General features: G+C 39.0%; 1 protein-coding gene across 5 annotated transcripts in view; it reads right to left on the bottom strand.

Moving 5' to 3' along the window:
• Positions 1-4105: 4105 nt before the first annotated feature.
• RAB27A (RAB27A, member RAS oncogene family) overlaps positions 4106-23818 on the bottom strand; it is a 67122-nt gene continuing 47409 nt past the window's right edge. For all 5 annotated transcript variants that reach the window (XM_070579809.1, XM_070579792.1, XM_070579800.1 and 2 more), the window contains 4 exons: positions 22614-22699; positions 20817-20920; positions 16411-16534; positions 4106-6434 (listed from right to left, as the gene is read on the bottom strand). In XM_070579809.1, coding sequence (XP_070435910.1) covers positions 6236-6434; positions 16411-16534; positions 20817-20920; positions 22614-22699 — 513 coding nt within the window. In that variant the 3' untranslated portion in view covers positions 4106-6235. The remainder of the gene's footprint in view (positions 6435-16410; positions 16535-20816; positions 20921-22613; positions 22700-23818) is intronic.

Below are 23818 nucleotides of genomic sequence, written 5' to 3'. Positions count from 1 at the left end.
TTAAGAACCTTTCCAAATGTTTGAAATCTATTTTTTTCCTGTGAATTGCCTGTTTATGTCCTTTACACGGTTTTCTACTGTTGTTGATTTTAATGGCTCTTTACATATTAAGATGGTTATCCGTTTTGCTGACATTTAGAAATTATTTCCCAATTTATCAATATTTTAAACCTTGCTTATAGTATTTTTTTGATGCAGAAATGTTTTGTTTGTATGTTTCCAAACTTAATCTTTTCTTTTATGGTTTTGGATTTGGTGTTTTGCTCGGAACTGCATTTCCTTCTTCAAAATTGTTTTTCAAAATTTTTCCTCTGTTGTTTTTATAGGATCATTTTTCACATTTGAATTTTCAACTAATCTGAAATTTGCTTAAGTATATAAATAATGACACAAGATTCCTTTTTTTTTTTCTCCCAATACCATATGTTGAATTAGACATTGTTTCTCCCACTACTTCAAAATGTCACTTCTCTAGGGGTCTACTTCTAGACACTCTGCTTCATTTGATTGATTTATTTATGTGCCAGTTTCAAAATGTTTGAATTATTGTAATTTTTTTAAAAATAACTGGGTTTACCTGCAGTCCCCATCTGCCTGCCTTCCTTGGTTTTTTATTCATTGTTTCTCTGGTATTCTTCAAAGTTTGTTTTTGTTTTTTTAACTTAAGAATCAGTTTGTCTAGTTATAATCTACAAATTCATATAATTTTTTCTTTTTTTTTTTTTTTTGAGGAAGATTAGCCCTGAGCTAACTACTGCCAGTCCTCCTCTTTTTTCTGAGGAAGCCTGGCCCTGAGCTAACACCCGTGCCCATCTTCCTCTACTTTATATGTGGGGACGCCTAGCCACAGCATGGCTTGCCAAGCAGTGCCATGTCCATACCCGGGATTCGAACTGGCGAACCCTGGGCTGCTGAGAAGCAGAACGTGTGAACTTAACCGCTGCACCACTGGGCCAGCCTCTAATTTTTTCTTTTTATCTGATCCTTATATTTATATTTCTTGTCTAATCATTTGACTAGTAATTCCAGAATAATGTTAATAACAAAGGCACACACCAGAAATTTTAGTAATAAATATTTGCTCCTCACTTCATTGTCAACCAAGAGACTGAAAATTATTTTACCCTTGTTTAATCTCCTCGTTGTCCCCCTCAACAATTATAGAAAAGCCTCAGTCTTTTCTATCTTCCCAAACTCTTTACGTAGTTCCTTCCCAGCTCTCTCAGTTTTATCCTGCTACTTGAACAAGAAATTTCCTCCCCTTGTCTCCTACATGATCAACCAGCTTCACCCTCTTACCTTCAATATCAGAGGCCACATCCCTTATCCATGTTCTTAATCCTATTCCCTAAGGCTTCATCTGAGACTTTGTTCCCTTCAACCCATTATGAGCATACTCAGTGCTTCACTTTAGATTGAATGGATGAGTAACCAGTCTCAGGAATTTTTTCTCTTTCCAATTATTATAACAAAATACAAGAGGAAGAAGAGACAAGCATGTATTCCACATCCAACAAATTGAAGTGAAATATTGGAAATGCTATTTCTTTTCATTCATTCTGCTTGAGACTTATTATTCCTGAATTTAAAATTGTATGTCTTTTATCATTACTGAAAAATTCTCAGCTCTTTTCATATATTGCCTCTTCCTCGATTTTCTCTAATTTCTCCTTCTAGAATTCCTATTAGACATGTTAGAGCTTTTATCTTTCTTCCATATCTCTTAATCTCTGTCACTCTTTCTCTTTATCTCACTCTGCTGAATTCTGTGTAATTTCTTCCAAACTCGCTTCTAGTTCACTAATTCTGTCTTCAATTCTGTCAAACTTGCCGTTTAACTTGTGACCATCGAGTTTCAAATATCAATGGCTATATTCTTCATGTGCGGAAGTCTTTTTTTTTTAATTCAAACCAGTCTTGCATATTTAATAATATTGTCTTTTCCCAGATGTTTCAATTCCTTTTATGTTTTTGATTATTTTAAACATTTTTACTTTATCATCTCCATCTGATAAGTATATTATTTGAAGTCCTTACATGCCAAATCCTGTTTTTGGTTTACTGGTCCTTGCTCATAATTGGGGCTGAGGGGGTGGGGAAGGAATAGGTTGTCATTTCAAATTGTGAGTTCATTGTCACTGTGGTGTTTTCTGCAAGAATTCTGTGAGGTCTGGTGGAGACGTCCCCTCTGAAAAGATTTTGCTTTGCTTCTACCAAGTAATCCAGAAGTGTTAACCAACCACTTTTTTATGTTAATTTCTTGGGTTAGCCATTCTAAGACAAAAAATAGGTAAACTTGAACCCCAAACCTGTGTAAAAGTGGACTTTATGCTTATAAATTCTCATGGGAGACTAAGACATAGGCTGGACACTGGCTTTGTGTGTGTTTGGGGCAGGAGTTTCTCCCTTCCAGTGCCCTACCTCCAACAGATCCAAGGCTTTCTCTCCTGATGGCAAGTATCCATTAAAACCAAGCCCCTTGATTACTGATACTGGGAAAACCAAACCAAAGCAAACTACGCTATTAGGTTGTTCTAAGTTCCCTCTGCTGTTGCCATTGTTGTTGCTGTTTTTGTTGTTGCCTGTTTTGTGTGGGAGAGGGGTAGTCTTAAGGTATTTCCCTTACTTTCTTGAGAGAACAACAGTACACTTAAAATATGTTCATTATATTTTACCCAGCACTATCTAAGTGTTTTATAGTGGGAGAGTTTTCCGGTTACTACAGTCACCCATAAGGCCAAAAATAGAAGACCTGGAAATACCATCTAGAGATTTCCAGTTTATAAAAACGCCAATGAAAACATTCCTTACTGAACCTTTCTTAAGCAGATTGTTAGCTCTCTTGACACCAACTTCAAAAGATCAGAATGTACTTCTCAGATTTCCTAATTTCTTATAATAAACCAATATGGACTTATTATATATGAGCCTTTCTAAACATTTTTTAAGCTGTTTTCTTTTTTTTTAAAGATTGGCACCTCAGCTATCAACTGTTGCCAATCTTTTTTTTCCTTCTCCCCCAAGCCTCCCAGTAGATAGTTGTATATTCTAGCTGTGAGTGCCTCTGGTGGGACGCTGTCTCAGCACGGCCTGACAGACAGTGCCATGTCCGTGCCCAAGATCTGAACTGGCGAAACCCCAGGCCGCCAAAGCGGAGCACACAAATGTAACCACTCGGCCACAGGGTCGGCCCCTAAGATGCTTTATTTTCAAATTTTACTCCTCTGTTCTTTGAATATTAATAGTGACTCCTATTTTGAAAGCTCTTTCACTTGACCCTGAAGCCTCTTAAATCCTTTATTTAGTCTACCAATAACCATTTGAGTACCTATTGTATACCAGGCCCTCTTCTGGGGAGTGACAACAAAATTTTGAAGAAAACTGCCTAAGACCCTGTCCCCATGGAGCTTATATCTTAGTGGATGGAGACAAACATATAACTATATCAAGTGGTGATAAGTGACATGTACAAAAGCAAAGCAGGATAACAAGGCAGGAAGTGACGGTCTGTTTGGGGCCATGAGGTGAGGGGGCCGAAAATGACTGTTAATTTATATAAAGTGATCAGTGAAGTCCTTCTGAACAAGGTGGCATTTGAATAGTTTTAAAAGAAGGGAGAGGGAGCCATGCAGGTATATAGAAGACTAGCATTCCAGACAGAGGGAACAGCGAATATTCCTGAGTCAGGAACACATTTGACTGGTCCAAGGAGGCAAGTGTGCCTACAGAGGAGTGCGTGAGAGGGATAGTGGTAGGAAATAAGGTCAGAGTCCATCTCCCACATATTCCTTCCTCATCCAATCAATGACTATACCCTTCCCAATGTCTCTTGCATCCATCTCTGCCCTGATCTTAGTTCAGGCCATTACCATCCTTATTTTGTTGACCCGAGAATGGCTAGTACAATGCTTTCCAGAGTGTAGATGCTCCACAGATGTCTGATGATAACATACTTGAATTACCTTCTCCAGAATATGTTGTCCTGGGTGGCCCACATCAAGCACCTAATGGAATCTGTGTCCCTGAATTTGGTTTCCTTTAGTATTACGATGTCTGGTTTGAAACTTTATTGTGATGGGAAATGACATTATGTTCACACACAATCTTGAGAGACTAGACCACTTTTTTATTATAAGTTTAATTGGCACAAAGTTCACTGAAGATACACTTCACTTTTATACAGGCTTGTAAATAGAAAAATACATCAAGGCACAAAAATATGGTACTTCAATATCAAATTTAAACAAACGATTTCCAAAGAGACTACAGGTTATTTCTTTTAATAATTAAAGATGGTTCTTGTGGGTGCACTATATCATGTATATGTTTAATCGTATATTATGTTCCAGGTCAATGGAAACTGTACTTAATTGCTCATTTGGTTCTTGAAAGACTGAAACATACAAATATTGTCTTCTTTTTAACTACACAAACAGACCATATAAAGTGTTCCCTGATATGTAGCTGTGAAATTATGATTTACTCCACTGAAATTCTTAATGACAACTTTAGAAGGCACTGCTTGTGATTGTGACCCTGCCCTTGAAATGTCTGAATCTTTCTCTCACTAGAATACACAATTCAAATGCATAAGACTCAATGACTTCTTTAATATTTAAAAGAAGTCCCCATTTCAAGGACAGAAATAGATAAGATCTTAGTAACCACAGCTAAGTTTTTTAGGGGAGCGGTGGGAAGGCAGTGGCAAAAAAAGCCCAGGATACTCAATAAAAAGCCATTTGAAAATTATCATGTAAAAGTAATTACTTCCCATCATAGTTGTATTTTTCTAATTACAGTTCTGCTAAACATTTGCCACTACAAAATATGTGTATTTTTATCCTTTATTTAAATTATAAGTGATATTTTTTTCCTAAATAGCCATTAAACTCTTTGGACATTTTAATCTATTTTATTTAAACCACTTTAATAAATAAGAATTTTCCCCTTTGACCTTTATAAACAACTGCCATGAAGCGTATTTAAAAACCCCTTTAATTTGGTATGCAGACACTTTGGCAATGCAGAAGAATACATGACCTTGGTAAGATCCAGCAAGTACAGTAAATGCCCATGATCTCAATGAAAAATACAGGCTATACAACACTTTGGCTTTCTTCTATTGAGCTAGAATACAAATGTAACTGCTTAAATACAAACATCTATCTTCCACCAATTAGTAAACAGACATTTTATGCAATTAAAAACTAATTCCTTCAATTCCACCAATGTAAGAATAAAACAAGTTGAAATATCAACAATACAGAGCCTGCTGGTGAAGACAGAAAATGAGTAGTATTTCACAAGCTAATTGAAACTGCAATCTGAGGATGCCAGAACAACATTATAAATATGAAGAAAAAGAAGCTAAAATACACAAATAACTTCAGCATAAACACCAGCTACGTTCAGATGTGGCCGGCACATAGGCAGGTATAAATGCACAGATCACAGGGAACTAAAGCCATAAAAATCTAGTTCCCCGATCCTTCAATCAACCGTGCAGAGCAATGAGCATATAGCAGGGAGCCAGAAGCCCCACTTCAGTTGCTCATACTACATTAAGCCACTCCTGCCCTCACCCCCAATCCCTTTCTCACCAATAAGAGTCACAGTGAGTGAATAACTGGTCAGTCCAGTTTATCTAGGGTCTATAGATACGGCCACAATTTGTCCTATATTCATTTTAAAGAGAATGCTTACATAAATTAATACTCAAGCACATTGAACTGACATTTGTATACATTCTTGTTTAACATTCAAGTGGTTTAGATGGCATTTTAGAAGGTCACCTATGGTACAAGTAGAGTTTTTTAATTTGGATTAAAGACTGATGGTTTTATAATACCATCTAAGATCTTGAATGTGAGACTCTGAGCCTATCCAGATTAAGGCAGGTGACAGTATCTTCAGTCATTCTACAAAATAAACGCACTCTTCTGTAGCTACAAAATCCTGAATCTGTGAATGATCTACTGCCATGGGCTAAAGTTTTATAAGGCACTTTTGGCTATGTGAAATATTTCTCCTAACTCTCAGGCTGAATCTTAAAGAAATATTTACAAAGCTGCAGCAAATAAATTTTAAAACTGGATGCTTTATTGACAGGCCTAATTGGGACGATGAAAAGCAGTTTGTACACAATGCCCATTAATCTCTCTCTGTGCTATGTATCACCCACAGAGAAGATCACAGACACCGGTCACCTGAATTATTGTATAGTTCACTTGACTTTTCAACAGCCACATGCCCCTTTCTCCTTTTGTTCACTTAACTGATCTGCAGAGGTGTGACCATTGGATCGCACCACTCCTTCGGGAATCCAGGACTTGTCCACACACCGTTCCATGCGCTTCATTATCAGGTCCAGGAGCATCTCGATTGCTTGGCTTATGTTTGCCCCATTGGCAGCACTAGTTTCAAAGTAGGGGATTCTGGAAGACAGAGACAACTTGCGTAACAACATGTGGAAGGAAAGGACAGTGATCTTTGCCCTTGATAATTCAAGTTAGAAAATAAGTAGAGGACAAATATACAAGACAACGAAAGCATTTTACCACCACAGTGTACATTAAAAAGTGAAAAATAATTGACACTGCATTCCTAATAGAGATGTAAAACTTCTGGAAATTTTTATTTCTATTTCACAGATGATTAAACTGCAGCTCAGAAAGATGAAGTAACTTGCCCAATTTCATAGTGCTAGAAAGCAGCGGAGCTAGGATTTGAATCCACAGCTGTTTGATTCCAGTGTAAACAACTTAACCATAGGCTCTACTGGTTCCAAACTTACTTATATTGTATGAGGATTTCCAAAACAATAAATCTCTTTTACTTGATGCACACACACAAAAAGCTGATAGTAGAGAGAAATCAGAGGTCCCTGGCTGTGTTTGTCAAAGGCTTTGCCACTTGTCAACTCCAGGCTGTATCCCTGTACTGTACACTTGAAGACATTCTGAATCCTATAGATCTCAAAGTTCCTCAAGGACATCAATCATAAGTATGTTTCCTTTGATATCCAAGGACTGGTGGGATATGTGTAATTTTTTAATAACTCACAAAGAATCATTTCAAAACTTTAAAGGTTGCTTTTCACATCATCTTGAGAAATCACTCTTCTTGTGGTGGCCACCCTCATCTATTTGAGTTTGCAATAGGATTAATTAATTAACTGCCAAATTCTTCCTGCTTCTTAATAAAGCCATGAAAATAGTGATAAAATTGTATTTCCTCCATCTGTTGATTTCATTTCCACCACTTAGTAAGGAATCTGACCAGAATTCTCTTAGATGTAAAAACTCCAAAGGAAAGTTGTCTTAGAACCTGAGGGAGTTCTGCAATTGCATTCAGTATAGTAGTCCTTACATTTATAGGGACTTTAAAGTCCCCCACCATTACTCTTCTTGAAGAATGTCTTTGTTTGCCTGTGTTCTCATAGCATGTTAACACAACAGCAATTACTCTGACCACAATTTCAGTTACTCTTTTAGTATTTCCTGCCTAGGAGCAGCTTCCAAATGACAGCTTTTACAGATTTTTTTTTAACCATCTTATGGCTTTTACAGATCTTTTCAGAAGTGTCCTGCTTCTTATGTCCCTAAGAAGCACATTAGGGGGTACCTGTGTAGGGATGGAAGGCTATTTCTCCATTAGGAGTCCTCAAGATGATGTCTTCTTATCTGCACACTTCCTGTAGGAGCTGACAGACCTGCAACTGGACCTCTGCAACTTTTTCCTGTTTCAGTATAGCTCTTAAAAACTGGCTGAGGAACTGTCACTTCATTTGAGTGTTTATCTACCCATCCGTGGGTTCTGCAAGACAAGGTTGCCCCACCGATTCTACCACACCCGCACTCATAGCCCTTCATACGCTGACTCTACAATATCCTCATCAGAGAATGGTCTGCTGGGCAGGTTACATGGTCTCAGTAGTGCTTAAACCTCCTGCCTGGCTACCTCTTTGGTTACTGTCAGTCTTCTTTCCTCCATCTTCATCTGTTGCCTTATCCACAAAATGAAGATAATGCATCTTTCCCACCCCAAGAAGTCACAAGAAGTATTTGATTGCCAAGAGAGAAGAGGGCATGGGATCCTTTGTGGGGACTCAATAAATATTTATTTATCAAGTACCTATGATGTTATTGAGCTAAGTCCCGGGGACCGTTGTTTCAGGAACTGAATTTTGGACTGACAATTCTCAAAATTTAAATGCTTACATTTTTTTCATCATGCTCTTTCTCAGTTATACTCATGAAGAATCATTTAATGTCTACATATCATTTCTTATACTTAAGAAGAAGGCTTGATCATTCTATCACCACTCAGAAATACATTTTTTCATGGAAAAGCAACTGAAAAACTCATCCCTCCCTCCAAGAATGAGCTGAAATTGGAAATGCAAAAAAAATGTTGGGGCCAGCCCTGTGGTGTAGTGGTTAGGTTCAGTGTGCTCTGTTTCAGCAGCTTGGGTTCACAGGTTTGGATCCCAGGCATGGACCTACACCACTATAGCCATGCTGTGGTGGCAACCCACATATAAAGTGGAGGAAGAGTGGCACAGTTTTTAGCTCAGGGCTAATCTTCTTCAGCAAAAAAAAAAAAAAAAAAGCAGTTGAGCAGTAAACTTTCTTGTAAATACTACTCATAACAATGTACATCCAATTTTTAAAATTTCCTCAAAGTCAATAATAAATAGCTTTCCAACTCTAGAGTCCTCAGCTTCATTGAATTTCTCAACTGAAGCTCCATTAAGCTATTTCTACTTTCCATAGTTTCTTCCTTCTGAGCTCCTGAAAATTACCTCACAGTCATTTTGAAGGCATAAATGAGAAAACATAGTTGAAAGTACTTTTAAAAACCTGTGCATGGGGGCCGGCCCAGTGGCGTAGTGGTTAAGTGCACATGTTCCACTTTGGCGGCTGGGGGTTCACCGGTTCGGATCCTGGGTGTAGACATAGCACCGCTTGGCAAGCCATGCTGTGGTAGGCATCCCACATATAAAGTAGAGGAAGATGGGCATGGATGTTAGCTCAGGGCCAGTCTTCCTCAGCAAAAAGAGGAGGATTGGCAGCAGTTAGCTCAGGGCTAATCTTCCTCAAACACACAAACAAAAAAACCTGTGTGTGGAAGTTACAGACAGTTTGGACAATGGTTAAGAGCCATAACCTCTGGAGCCAGGCTGCTTTGATTTAAATCCTAGTATGACCTCTTACCAACTGTGTAACCCTGGCAAGCCATTAACTTCTGTGCCTCAGTTGCTTCATCCATTAAGCTAGATAATATCAGTATCTTCTTATAAGGATTAAATGAGTTAATATTTAAAGCACTTAGATTGTGTGGGGGATCAAAAGTGGCCACCCCAGGGACAGCCCTGTGGCCTAGTGGTTAAGTTCAGCACGCTCCACTTTGACAGCCTGAGTTCCGTTCTCAGGTGCGGACCTACACCACTCGTCTGTCAGTGGCCATGCTGTGGTGGCAGCTCAAGTACAAAAAGAGGAAGATTGGCAGCAGATGTTATCTCAGGACGAATCTTCCTCGGCGAAAAAAAAAAAAAATTGGCCACCCGAAAATGTATCTCTTTGGTTTGATTTTTTTTTTCAAAGATTTTATTTTTTTTCCTTTTTCTCCCCAAAGCCCCCCAGTACATAGTTGTGTATTCTTCGTTGTGGGTCCTTCTAGTTGTGGCATGTGGGACACTGCCTCAACGTGGCTTGATGAGCAGTGCCATGTCCACGCCCAGGATTCGAGCCAACGAAACTCTGGGCCGCCTGCAGCAGAGCACGTGAACTTAACCACTCGGCCACGGGGCCAGCCCCATCAGTTTGATTGTTTTTAAGAACAAAAGGCTCTGAAAGAAACTCTGATGTTCCCCCACAACTGCCCAAAAGAATTTAAGATAGAAGGCCTGTTCCAGGAAGGAGCTAATACCGTAAGTTAACTGTAGTGTAATGTACGATGTGTCTCTCAGGTCACATTGTCTATAGTTGGCCCATTTGCATCTCCATCTCCATGTAAGTTGCCTTCCTTCCCCTGGAAGTCCCAAACCACTACCCCAACATCCTTCTTTGTCTTTAGCTGAAGATGGTATTTAAGGTGGTGGCTTTGGCCATTATGCAAGTTACTCAGTTTTCCTGGGTTTCTCCCATTTATACAGGTTATAAAGCCTTGTTTGATTTCTCCTGTTGTTCTGGCTCACATCAACTTAATTCTTAGACTGGCCAGAAGGACCTAGAGAGTAGAGGAATTGTCTTCCTCTCCTACAATTGGAATCTGATACGTAAGAAATGTGTCATTTTTGACAAATGTGTCATTAATAAACATTTATTTCCAACACAGAAACATGTTAGGTTACAAAAGTTTGTAATCTTCTTGTTTAAAACTCAGAAGACATAGAAACAATGTCACTGAATCATGGAAAGTCATAGCTTCAAGTGACTTTAGCAACACTATAAACATTAAGTTCCAAGACTAGCCCACAAACGTTGATTTCATTCACAAATGCAGCTGATCTATAGTACTGCCCTAAATTCTGGTACCTGGGACCATGCTCCCCTGAGTCAGAGATGGCTCCCTCAGACCTGCCCTCACCAAATGGCTTCATGCTCCAGAGCATTTGCCTCCCTTCAGTCCTCGTCAAACCCCTCATTTCCCAAGCGATCATCACTAAATACTGAGAGAAAATGGATCCTACTTTCCTGATTAACACTAAGGTATAAATGACTGATACCTCTAGCAGAGCTATGAGCCATTGTCTAATATTTACTAACAAGCAAACATTTAATTGTTAGAACTTCAGGGTACATGAGTAAAGTTATAAATTTTTAAGTCACTCATAAAAAAGATGTATAATATTAACAAGATATACTTTAGATTTATAACTCCAAATTCAAGTTTCAAACTTCTATCCTTCAATTAAAAGTATATTTTCCTGCCATTTGTGAACCTCCAGGTCATGTGACCAGGAGTCAGGTTAACAACCTTAAAAACTTTAGATGAATCATTCAGTTTTCTGAGCAATTGGGGCAATGTGGTTTTTATTTCTACAGGAATAAATGAATGCTAGAGTTCACTCCTCTCCGCTCTCAGCTCTTTCAGCTGCCAGAGGAAAAGCGAACTAGATGAGATCCACAGTCAAGACCATAAATTAAGATTTTTCCTTCCATAATAAAAGGATGCCCCCAGAGGCAGAAATGTGCCTTGTGCTCATATTTGAAAACTGGATGGCTCAGCTTCTTCTAAGGGCATAGGAAGTCTAATGGAAGGAGTTAGCAATATTTTTATGTTCTTATCTTCTTAATGTTCACTTTTAGAAGGCATTTAGGCTACTTTATCTGAACACTTCTCCATATTGGTAAAGAGGGGCAACAGTGGTTCATGGGGTCATGATAAGGAGGAAATGAGATAACACATGCAAAGGGCTTAGCACGAGCCTAGTATCCAGCAAGTGTTCAATAATTGTTAACCTAATTGGAATTTTTTTCTTCTCTAAAAACAATATTCTGCCTTTTCGAAACTTGCTAGGCAAAAATTTAGCAATCTTAGCTTAAATTCAGGAGGATCAATTGTCCCCTTTTTAACCACAGAAAGGGTGGTTTTGCTCCTTCTCTCCACATGGTGGTGCTAATGTAGCATTTCTAGGGGGCAGTATGCCAAACCTTTGAAAAACTCCTGTGCAGCTCATTGTGGTATCAGTCTGTAAATGACCACTTAGCAGCCATTTGGAACACATGCAGAACACCAATTTTGGCATGCTTTTAGAAAATAAATTAATCATAAATTTTAAAATAAAATAAGCAAAATGGCAAACAGCTTCAAATCAATGAGGGGGCACTATCATTTGCAGTTTTTCACCAAGACATCTATGTCCACCTCACACTAAACATCGGGATCCACATCCAGCTAGTTTCTCTTCTATTATTTATTTCCACAAAACTAGAAGATCCTAGACCCCAGGTATAGGTTGCCAGGAATGAAAGCAAGTGTATTACATGATTCTGTCAAATGGTTCTGGACGTTTGGTTCACACATGTGGATCCAGAAATTATGGAGAAATTTTTCACTAAAGTATGAAATTAGTCTCACTACTTTTTATAATCTGTTGGATGCTAAATGAACAGAATTTACAGGAAAGGGCTGGTGAATCGACTGTTTCAACCTGGGAGATTGTGCCAAATGAAATCCAGATCCTCTACTAAGTTGTGTGAGGCTCTGGAAATCAGTCTTGTATGTCTAGTTGCAGCTTACGTGTGTGGTTTTAAAACATACCCAATGATACATCATTATTTCTCAAATAAAGGAAGGATGTCATCAAGTATGCAAAGAATCAAACTATTAGAGATCAAGCTATTCATACACATTTCATCTAGTTCAGATAGATAAGACACTGGGCATTCTGCTGAGCTAAGCCACTTGAAATCCCCAAAATGGTCTGTACTCATATTATCAATATTGTAAATAAATGTTTTTAACACATCTTACATTCCAGAAACTCTGCAGTACCTTCTCATCAATAGCCAGCAGTCATCAGTGGGGAAAAAAAGTGATCTTAAATTTGCTGCCTCTAAGAGAGTAGATCTTTAAAGTTCTCAAGAACTTTCACAAGAATCACAAGAAAAAAATTTATAACTATATGTGGTAATGGATATAACTAAACTTATTATGGTAATCATTTTGCAATATAGACATATATCAAGTCATTGTGTTGTGTACCTAAAACGAATACAATGCTATATGTCAACTATCTCAATTTTTAAAAAATTGCTGCCCATTTCTTTGCACAGTACATGAAATATATACATTCAATTATCATGCTTTCATCATATTCACAATTTTCTCTATTTCCCTCAACTCTGAATCAAGAACAAATGACCACCAACTATCCTCTGTGAATAAAGAGGAGTGTGAGAAGGCATTTAGATGCACCCATTTTTACTCACAGAGTCAAGTCCTTGCCTGCTCACTGTGGCTGGCATTCCCTCAGTACCAATCCCAGTGTCCCTTCCCAATGTGTATCACTGCTCATGTAATTAACTGTGAAAAAAATCTGCTCTCTTTAGCATGGATTTCCAATGATAAGTCATTGAGCATATTTCCTTCACCTGGGCATGGCACAAGTAGACAACCGCTTCACGGTCTGTGCATCATGATTTTGTCCAGCCATACTCTCAAGGAAAATATCTGCAGGGACAACACCTGATAGTAACTTGGCCTCTACACCAGTGCTTCTCGAAGCGCTGCCCTCAACCGCTACCAGCAGCAGCATCCGGGAATCAGTTAGAAATGTAAAGTTTTGGGCTCCGCCTCAGACCTACTGAATCAGAAACTCTGTGGGACCCAGCACTGAGGTGATTCTGATGCACACTACAGTTTGAGATCCAATAGCATCATCTAAAAGAGGAATGCTGTCAATACTGTACTCTACTTTCTCTTCTAATATGCTTGTCACTGACTCTGTAGCTATTTTTAAGTGTCTCAGTAACAGTATGAACTGTAATAGTTTTGACTGGCAGGAGTACAAGTTTGAACAAACCTCTGTTTTGCTCCCTTCTCTGACTTCATTTCCCAATAGATGAACTGACCAATATAGTCCTCTAGTGCATGTGCAGCCAATAAAAATGTTATGATTATTAAAAATGAAAAAAATCCCTGTGAAAATAATCATTAAACTTACATGTCAAATTTATGAAATGAACATGAACCAAATTGCTCCATCATATCTTCCTCTGAAACTGTCAAACAGCCTACAGAACTATATTTTAAGCTTCCTAAATCCTAAGGAAATTGTTTTCATCCATTTCCATTCTTCTCCAATAGTTTCAGTTATCTGCTAATCTCTTCTCTCATTTTAACTCAATTCGGAAACTTTAGATTGAGCATCTCTTATGAAATACTCCCCAGACCTTGTGAGCTGGGCACAGATGAAAGATAACCCCTGTGTCCCCACATTTCCTATACTCTGTAGACAGAAGGCAGCATGAGGCTCTTTGATACCAGGCAGGATGTGGAATCCTGAGAGCCAGAACAGAGGAAACAAGCAAAGGGCTGAAGGAGCCCAGAGGGAAAAGAAGCCAATCCTGACTGCCCCCTAGCTGCCCTATTTTTTGGCCTATGTTGACACACTTCTCGAAAGTCTGGTGTAGGTCCACGGTTTCCATTGCTTCATCACTTACTTCCTCCTCACTCCCTTGCAACACAGTTCCCAACTTCAACACTTCAGTATTCTCCATGGTATTTGATCCCTCTGCTCTTTCCTTCCCACTGTGCTACAGGAGTGCCTCTCAAGGGAGGAGGAGGGCATATCAGAATTGCCTGTGGGGCTTTGTCAGCCTCCACCTCAGAATCACCTCAGTCAGTGGTTCTCAACCACTGCACATGAAAATCATGTAGAGAGCTTTTAAAAGATACCAGTGCCCAGGCCCCCAGCTGTGGTGGCTTTGTATTATGTCAACTTGGCTAGGTTGAACAACATTTCCCAGAATTCCCTTCCCAGTTAGGGTGGACCACAAGAGAGATTTGGGGGAGATTTGGAGGGCGGAAATGAAGCAACAGCCATTCCGTAGCTGTCATACATTGTCATTTATCTGCTAGTGCATCTCGTCAGCATAAACCAGCAACCCGACCTGCACCTGCTCTACTTTCCCCTACATCCTCCTTCAACTGCTCCAACTCCCGGGCCAGGTGTGTGTGTTTAGCTCTGTGACAGAGGGCCCTGTCTTCTGTAGGACACCCACTCCACCCAGGTCAGAGGCAACAAGAACTGACATGGGTTTTAGTCCAAAGTCCATCATAACGGGGCCCAGCTGCTTCTTGCTCTCCCTACTTGACATCTATCTTCCCTTCCTGCCTGCCTGTCCTGTGGACTTCAAGCTTCAGCATCAGACACACAACACCACCTTACAGAGACTGCTTAACCAGCTCCACAAGTGCATAAGGTCAAATCGCTTTATATACAAGGAGGTTTCTTCAGTTGAAACTTGCCTGATAAACCACTCCAGACCAATTATGTGAGAAGTGAGGCCCGAACATGAGTATTTGTTAAAAGCTTGCCAGGTGCTTCTAACATGGTTAAATACCACCGACCCTCGAGTGAAAAGCTCCACATCCCATTGCAAATCTATGCCAGAGTAAGCCAGTATAGTTAATGGAATGAATACCTCCCTCACTCCCACACCTCCTGTCCCACCAGCTAGAACTGAGAAAGATTTAAAATCCTGTTCTGCCCCACCCTACGTATTTTTTCTACTTTACTCCTTTTTCTTTTCCATAAATACAGCCCCTATCCACCTGACAGATCACTGCACTCTCCCCGTCTCTAGCCTTTCCTCCCTCCATTTCACCCCACTGCTCCCAGCCTGATCTGGAAAAGTACTCATAACATTCTTCCATGTTCAAAGGCTTTCAGCAGCTCCCTGTACACCAGGAGATCAAGTCTACCCTCCTTACCTGGCATTCAAAGTTCTCCAGACTCCAGCTTCTTCCCACCTGGCCAGCCTATCCCTTCACTCCCTTCCCAAAGGGAACTTATCCTTGAGTGCCTTCCAAACCTCCATCAGCCCGAAGGAGAATAAAGCAGTGGCCATACAATGAAAAGGGAAAGGGCCTTCTCTGGCCTCCTGAGATTCTGCCTAAGAACCAAGGCCACTAGCCAGGTAACATCCTATACATACCTCACCACACCAAACCACCTCTCTCTCTCCTTCCCCTTCCTTCTCAGCACCACAGCTGCCTCCCACCTAAATTAAGGGTAATTAACACATACACATTTGACTTACTGTATAAGAGGTGGAAAGAAAGTAAAACACAAATTCCTTTGAGGAGATGCCCTTGACACTTTAATAAGCAGCGCTGACCCCTTCTTTCCTGTCCATTTAATGCTGCTGCTGCCACTGTGATCCTCTCCCCAGAGCTCAAGAAGGAAGACTGTATTTAGTTGATTCTCCACAACAGAAATACAGCCTGAACAAAGAGGGATCTTCACACTCCCCTCCCAGCATAGAAATTTCAAAGCCAATAAGGCCGGGGTTCTCTACAGGAGAATATGAACTGGCTTTGAAATTTCCTTGCTGAACATAGACAATTTCCTTATCCGGGGCATCTCCTACTTGCTTCTTGGAAAGGCGGCCTTACACACAGTTAAGGCATTTGCCCTCAAAGCTGTCTTTCCTCAAACACCAAGAGACTGAGAAAATGGTACTGAAGCACTGAATAAAGACCCTTACCCCATGTTTTTTCTATGGTGGGTCCCCCAGTTATATAATATTAATATGCAAAGTAGGTATTTGACACCTCCCAAGGCCTACATCTTGGAGTTTGTTTTAATTTTTTGCTTTTGCCTTTTTTGTTACCCATTCATGTGCTAATGTTTGCATTGGAAATGTTTTCTCTAGATTTCTGCACAAAAATACTCACCCGTATTTCTCTGCAAGTTCTCTGGCTTCCTCCTCTTTTACCACTCTCTGGTCTTCCAGATCACTTTTGTTTCCACATAACACTATATCTGGGTTTTCACAATATGCATGCATTTGTAGCTGGCCTATTAAATTAAGAAGATAAGAAAATTTATTATAGGTAAATAATATAAGCGTATGATCAATGGAGAATATACACCAAAGTGCTTTGGAAACTGTAAATGGATATAGAGATATAAGGAACTGATATAATGCTTTCAAAGCATCCATAACCTAATCTGTAAAACTGAATGGACGGGGCATTCATCCTGTCCTTGAGCATGTACCCCAGCTTATTTACGTCAGCGAAGAATGGGAAAATTTGCTAACCCTCCAAAAGTGTGCGTGTGCACACATATGCACATGTGCGCGCGCACACACACAGCATATGGCTATCATTTTTATGAAGGGCATTTGAAAAAAAAACTTGGAGGATTTCCTAGTGCTTATTGCTAATCTTAAAGCACTGTTTTTATATACCCTCTCTCCAAAGCAATAACATCTTTAAAAGAACTGTTCCTATAAACCAGCCTGTTTCTATCTGAAATGTTTTCATATTTTTCTATTATCCTAAAGCAGAATCAAGAAAACAAACAAGACATGGGATTAAACGAAGAGAGAAAATCCAGAATAAATAGTAAATGATCCTGTCACCAGAACCAAGAAGCAGCATAGATTACAATTCTTACTCCACAGCTTTTACTTCTTTTCACCTAAAAACCTGTAAATAGCCATAATTTTTTAAAAGCAATTAAATCAAACAAAAGAGCTTCACTAAGCTAAATAGTTTAATCTCCCAAAGAAGGAAAATAAAGTCTTATTTCTTACTCATCACATCCCATAATGAAATTAAAGCAGCCCAAACTTTCACAATAAGATATCCCCCTAAGTTTATGGACTAATTTATTTTTATTATGGTTAAGCGGAGGAGTGTTGAGATGTTAGTTCCTCATTATGAAGACATGTCCATCATGTCTTAGCAAGAGAAAGTCAAGTTGAGAAGCATTTGCTGAGCATTAACATGGGCCTGATACTTGGTGTAGAATTTCAGGGCTCTGACCTTTGCCCTCAAGGGAAAACTGAGGAAACAAGACCTATATAGGCAAGACCAACTGTGTACTGTTTCCTATAACAGCCATGCCCTTTCTTTCCTCCAGGATGTTACACTTGCTGTCCCCACACCCTTGAATTCCCAACCACAACCTTCCTTCAGGGAACCACCTCGCTTTCTTTAAGACTTGCCTCTCAGTTACCTCTACTGTGAAACCTTTCTGGTCTCCAGAGTGGCTCTGTGCTCTGTTAACACCTTATATGTCCTGTGTCATGGTTACGAGCATGAACTCAGGACCTAAGGTGTCTAAGGCTGAATCCTGGCTCAGCCATTTACTAGCTGTGTGACCCTGAGGAAGTTATTTGATTACTCTGTGCTTCAGTTTCCCCATCTATAAATAGCGAAAATCATGGTACTTTCTTCAAAGGGTTAAGGTGAGGATTAAATGAGTTAACTCAATAATTCTTCAAGTAAGGTCCATGGACCAGCAGCCTTACTGTCACCTGGGAACTTGCTAGAAAAGCAAATTCTCAGGTCCCACCCCAGATCCAATGAATCAGGAATGCTGGGTACATGGTCCAGAATCTGTGTTTTAACAAGACCTCTGGGTGATCCAGATGCACATTCACACTTGAGAACCACTAAGGTAATATATTAAAGGATTTAGAAATGCCATGTAAGTATTACCAATAACAATGTTTAATAGTGGTTATTTTGGGGAGTCTGGGAGGTGTGATTATTGGTGGTTTTTCTTTTTTCCCAATTTTTCTACAAAGACTGAATTACTTACATAAAAAGTAAATTAATTGATTACTTTAAAAATCTCACAATGAAAAAAGGCCCATCCGTAAGTAACTACAACGTGAGGCAGTGTGTGATAGGGACCTATAATTAGTAAAAAATGTAACAGGAGTTAGGAGGACAGAAAAATCCAACTAAAGGTATCACAGGAAATTTCACAGAGATCACTTTTTTCCAGTTTCTAAATATTAAGTAGAACTCTTAAAAAAATGTTAAAGAAAAAATGGAGGTGAGTGTTGGGAGAGCTTTTCAGACAGATGGAATAATAGGAATAAAAATATAGAGGCAAAAACATGTTGGGCTCCTATACCATTTATGTGAAGCTACAGAAGAAAAGTTTAGAAATTTAGACTACTTTAAAGTTTCCTTACAAAATATGCTGCCACTAGACAAGGAATGACTATGGGCATGACTTGCTTATCCTCTGAGTTCTAGGAAGACAGGTGAGTGGATACAACACTAACTGATCCTTTCAGATTTCAAATTTAAGCCCAGACGACTCAGCTCTCTGTTCAGTCTCCTAAACTCAGCAGGCCTTACCTCTGGACTCTCATCCTCTTCCCAGGAGGCAGGGAGAGATTTGGGGTCAAGAAAGAAGGGACTAGCATGCAGCTCTGGAGAAGCAAAGGGAGGGGGCAGACCTGTTCTCCTCTCCCTCCGGCCATCAGGGCCCAGGAGTCAGCTACTTGTTTAATGCAACAATGCCTCTGTTCTCATATGCATCATTTATATACATATATTTTTTTAACTACTATTTTGACAAAAAAAGAGAAATGAATGGTCCCCATAATACTCAAAATGGTAACAGGCAGAGGAAAAATTAAATGCATAGAAATTAACAAATTTGTATTTGTAATTAAGATTTGATATTACCACCTCTGACACTGACCATTATACCTTTTTTTAGAAATGGAGTTGAGAGGAGGAGGATACTTTCCATTGAAGATATGTAATCTTCAATATGCCTAAGTTTTCCTTACCTAATTGGGCAATAAGGAATCTTTTACACTATGAGGAAAACAAAATAAAATACATGCATACACATAATTCCACAAAATTTTGTTCTTTACCTAACTAGCTATAAAGCCCAGATGGGCAAGATTTATCTGCCTCAGGGTTTTTACTTCTATCTGTGAAAAACAGGTGGGTTGATGATCTTCAATGGTAAGATTCTACAACCACATCTCTAATAATGGTCTTTATAAAGTGCTTGACTTAAGAAAGCCCCAGAACTTCTTCTGATGATGCAAAGGAGAGGATGATGAGCAAGAGCTGAGGATAAGGGACTAGAAATAGCCACCACCATTCAGCTGTAAGGGAAATAATGAGGTGTGCAATACATTTAACAAAGTGAAGCCCAGTAAGCATAATTAAATTCGGGAACCTATATTTAAAGTATTAAACAGCTCTTCAACTCTTAGTAATCAACTTAGTTGAGAAAGAGCATAAAAGGCCACTGAACTGAAAGCCAAAAGCTCCACATCCTTGGCTAAATCTGTTACTCTTTAAGGCTCAGTGTCCTCATCCTAAAATAAGGACACACCACCTGCCTGAATCTCCTCACGGGGTGGTTGTGAGGATCAGATACAAAGTATGTGAAAATGCTTTGAAAACCACAATACACGACAAAAATTACTTATTTAAAACCTCATTTTTTTAAAATAAGGTTTTCTACCACCGAAACCACAGCCAATTACCCTTTCATAATACCAAAACACCAAGTGATGTTTAAGCAGTAGGAATTTTTAAGTGTTTTCATTGTAAAGATTTGGATGTTAAGAATTTCAAGACCTTCCCCAATAGATTCTCTAGGTTTACACCACTACAACCAATAGAGGAAAATGTACATTTGCAAGCTGTTATTTGGTCAAGTAGCGGGATTTTAAATGGCTACTAATTAATTGTTTAAGAGATTAAGATCTCTCCAAACAGCCAAAATGAAGCTTATATATATTGTGCTGGGGACCAGTTTTGCCAATGCAATTCTAGAGTTTTCCATGATGGGCTTCTCCCGGCAAATGCACTGGCCCTAAAAGCAGAGAAAGGGCCTTTAAGTACAGAAGAGACATGGAGCCAGGGGTAGGATCCATTAAGCCTTCAAAAGGTATTTACGTCTATGTAACATATGTTTGAAACCCTGGAGTGGTACAAGAATTGATAGCACACGATAGACAAACAGTTACTTAGAGCTTTAACATCTCTAGGCTTCTATTTCCTCATCAATAAAAGTGGGGCTAAGGGGCCCCTCTGGGGAAAAGGCTAATTACGAAGGTACTTGGAAAGTGCTGCCTTGTACCTGGAGTGTAGGAAGTACTCAACAAATCAAAGTACATATTACTAGGAAAAGCAGAGTATTTCAGTTATCTTTGCCCAAAACTAAAAACCTAGCTTCTTTAAACAGCATTTTAAATAGCACTAGGAGTTCCTCCAAAACAATTTATGACATAAGTAGAATATGAGAGGGCGTTTTATTGTGAGGAGCGGGGAGTGAGAGGAAGGGAAACAAAAACACTTACTTATCCAGTTTCTGACATTGAGGAAACTTTGCTCATTTGTCAGGTCAAAAAGCAGAAGAAACCCCATAGCATCTCTGAAGAATGCTGTTGTCAAACTACGAAACCTGGGAACATAAAAGCAGACTGGTCACCTAAACCATGGCCCCGGTCCTGAAATAGAAAGCTACCAGCAGTGCCCTCAGCCTCTTACAATCGTTCACCAATAACAAACTAGATGTTTAATAACATGCCATTGTTACCAATAACTTCACATTATATATGCATATTGTAGCTCTTAGTTACATAAGATTTAGTGAATTATGCAATGACAAATTATGCTGTTAGGATAAAATTATAATCAATGATATCAAATATCTTAGAAAATACAGTAAAGAGATATTTAGAGCAAGAAAGAATATTTGAAAATATATCTACATTTTATAAAATGCCAACGATTATCAAAGCTATTCTTGGAATTTTCTTTTAAAATAAAAACAATCTGTGTAAATTGAAAATTAAAAAAAAAACAAATTAGATGATATTCCAAAAGTGTCTAAGACAGTTATTTATCACTTCCATAAGTTTATGTGTTAATAGACCACGTGATTTGAAAACCCAGCCTGCTGGACAGGGATGACAGGTACTAGCTTGTGATCCCTTAGTCTCAGCCAAGAATTTATTGTACAATTAAGAGTTAATTAGCCCCAAAGCAATGGTGCTTGCCATGTACATTTTCCTTGTCCTGTGAAAGCTTGGCTTGACATTACAGTGTGTTCCATGACCTTTAATTCAGGCTCTACAGAAATCTCTTATCTCTGATAACCATGTATTTGGCTTTAAGGTGGGGGAAGCACTGACTCAGGCCCTATCCTTTCTTGGTATTCACTCTTCCAGGGCTTTCTGGCTTTCTCCTGCTATCTCCCCCTCTCTCTCCCTCTAACAGCCAGTTTCCTCTTAATTTGCCTTTATGCAAAACCTACGACTGACAGGCAAAGGCTCCAGGGAAGAAAATACTCGTATGAATTTGTCATCTAATCTGCTATTTTAAGGTTTCTCAAATATTTCTAATCAATGTTTTTACAAAAAGAGTCTTCATCTTTTAGAAATACATATGAAAATTGTTATGAATGAAATAATCTGATATTTGGAATTTGCTTCAAAATAATTTGGGGGAGGGAGTGAGAAGAGGTGAGGGGTACACATGAAATAAGATTGGCCACAACCTGATGACTGTTGAAACTGGAAAATGAGTACATGAGTTCATTATACAATCCTCTCTGCTTTTGTACATACTTGGAATTTTCTATAATAAAAAGTTAAAAAACAAAATTCTTCAAGGAAACTGTGAGAGAAAACAGAAGCTGTAGCAAACTAAAAGCAACTTTATATCAAGATTTCAGGTAACTAATTTTGGTCAAGCAACTTCTGACCATCTGAGTTCATGCCAACCAGATTTTCCACTAGGTTTCAACAATCAGGTAAGAATAATGCATGTAACTCCAAAGCTTTCTTTGTGGCTGAGTAAATAGCAAAAGTTAATGGAGAAAAGTGTACAAGCCTTAAAAAAAAGAAGAAAGAAAAATTCCACACATAAGATGATCCGTTTTGAAAAGGATTCATTTTTCCTTTGACTTTGTATGAAATAAAGCAACCACTATCACCTCAAACTGATAAATTTCCTGCTAATTTGGCAGCATGTGTTATCCAGGTACAAATAAACTAATCAGCTGGCCTTTTCCTGCTTAGGTCGCTGCGTGAAGAGCAAAGCTGTTTTTCCCTTTCCTCCAGTAAGGAGCACGTAACTGAAGATTCTCATACCTCTCCTGCCCTGCTGTGTCCCATAACTGCAGGTGGATTCTCTGGCCTCTGCCAACAGCTCCATCTGGCCCATTGGCTCTGTACACCTAAAATAGCAAAATGAAAGAGAAAAAGAAAACTTCTGAGACCCGTGAACTCTTCTCACGTTCCTATTCAGTACAACTCACCTAAGCATCTAAACTTCTAAAGAAAATCTCATCTGGAATACAACCTTGTTTGTATTTTATTCCAAATAATTGTCTTTGTATAATACAATAATTTGTATCAGTATATGTACACATTACATATTTTATAAATATATTATGAAATACATAAATAATACGTAATTTATATAAAAATAATAATCAGCTCACCTTTCCTCAAAGTTTCCTCAGATTACTAGTTTCAGGAAATATTACCTTTCTATGACTTCTCCCTATATCATCTTTAAAAAGTATTCTTAAAACAATTTTATAGGAAGCACTTCTGAAATGGCAGAGAAAGCACCTCTGAAAACATCTTCTTCCATAAAAGCAATGAAAACACTGTCAAAAACTGTCAAAATCAACTTTTTCAGAACTCCGAAAATTAGTAAATGCTTGCAACATTCCAAGGAACATTTATTCAATACAAGTGGCTATCAGTAAAAACAGTAAGTTTTGTGCTGTTTTAGTTTGTCCTATTCCTATCCCCCTCTTCCTAGCTCCACAGGAGCCTTCAAAACCAACAGATGCACAGCTATGGTAGCTGTGAGAACCATCAGCACAGAAGCCACTGTAGGCAGTGGAGGCAGAAGAGGTTTGGAGTTCTCCAAACGTCTCATCCCCAGAGAACAGTGTGAAGCTGCCTGTAAAGCTCCATTCCCAGGCCTTGTCTTTATTTTACCTTACTTGGAGCTTGCTCTACGAGAATGGCCCTATCCTCACAGCATTTGACATGACAACATGACAACAATCAGCAGCAATTATTTAACATCACAGCTACCTGAGGCAGCAATACCAGTTGTGGCTAACAAAAGTCTAGTCAAAAAACTAAAAGAGAAAAAGTAGAAAATGAGATGTCCATAGGGAGATTTGAAAAGCTCCAAAATATTCCTTGGAATCTACTAGGCCATGCTCCTGTGCAGGGCTGTACATATGCCCAGGAAAGACCTGAAAAGACCCTAATCTATCACCTGTGGCTGACCTTGGGGATCTTCACACGCAGAAAGGGAAGGCTAAGGCCGA

The sequence above is a fragment of the Equus przewalskii genome, chromosome 1, assembly GCF_037783145.1.
Source record: "Equus przewalskii isolate Varuska chromosome 1, EquPr2, whole genome shotgun sequence".
NCBI classification, from domain to species: Eukaryota; Metazoa; Chordata; class Mammalia; order Perissodactyla; family Equidae; genus Equus; species Equus przewalskii.
Note: the sequence above shows the minus strand (reverse complement) of the source record. Positions and strands in the feature narration are given on the sequence as shown.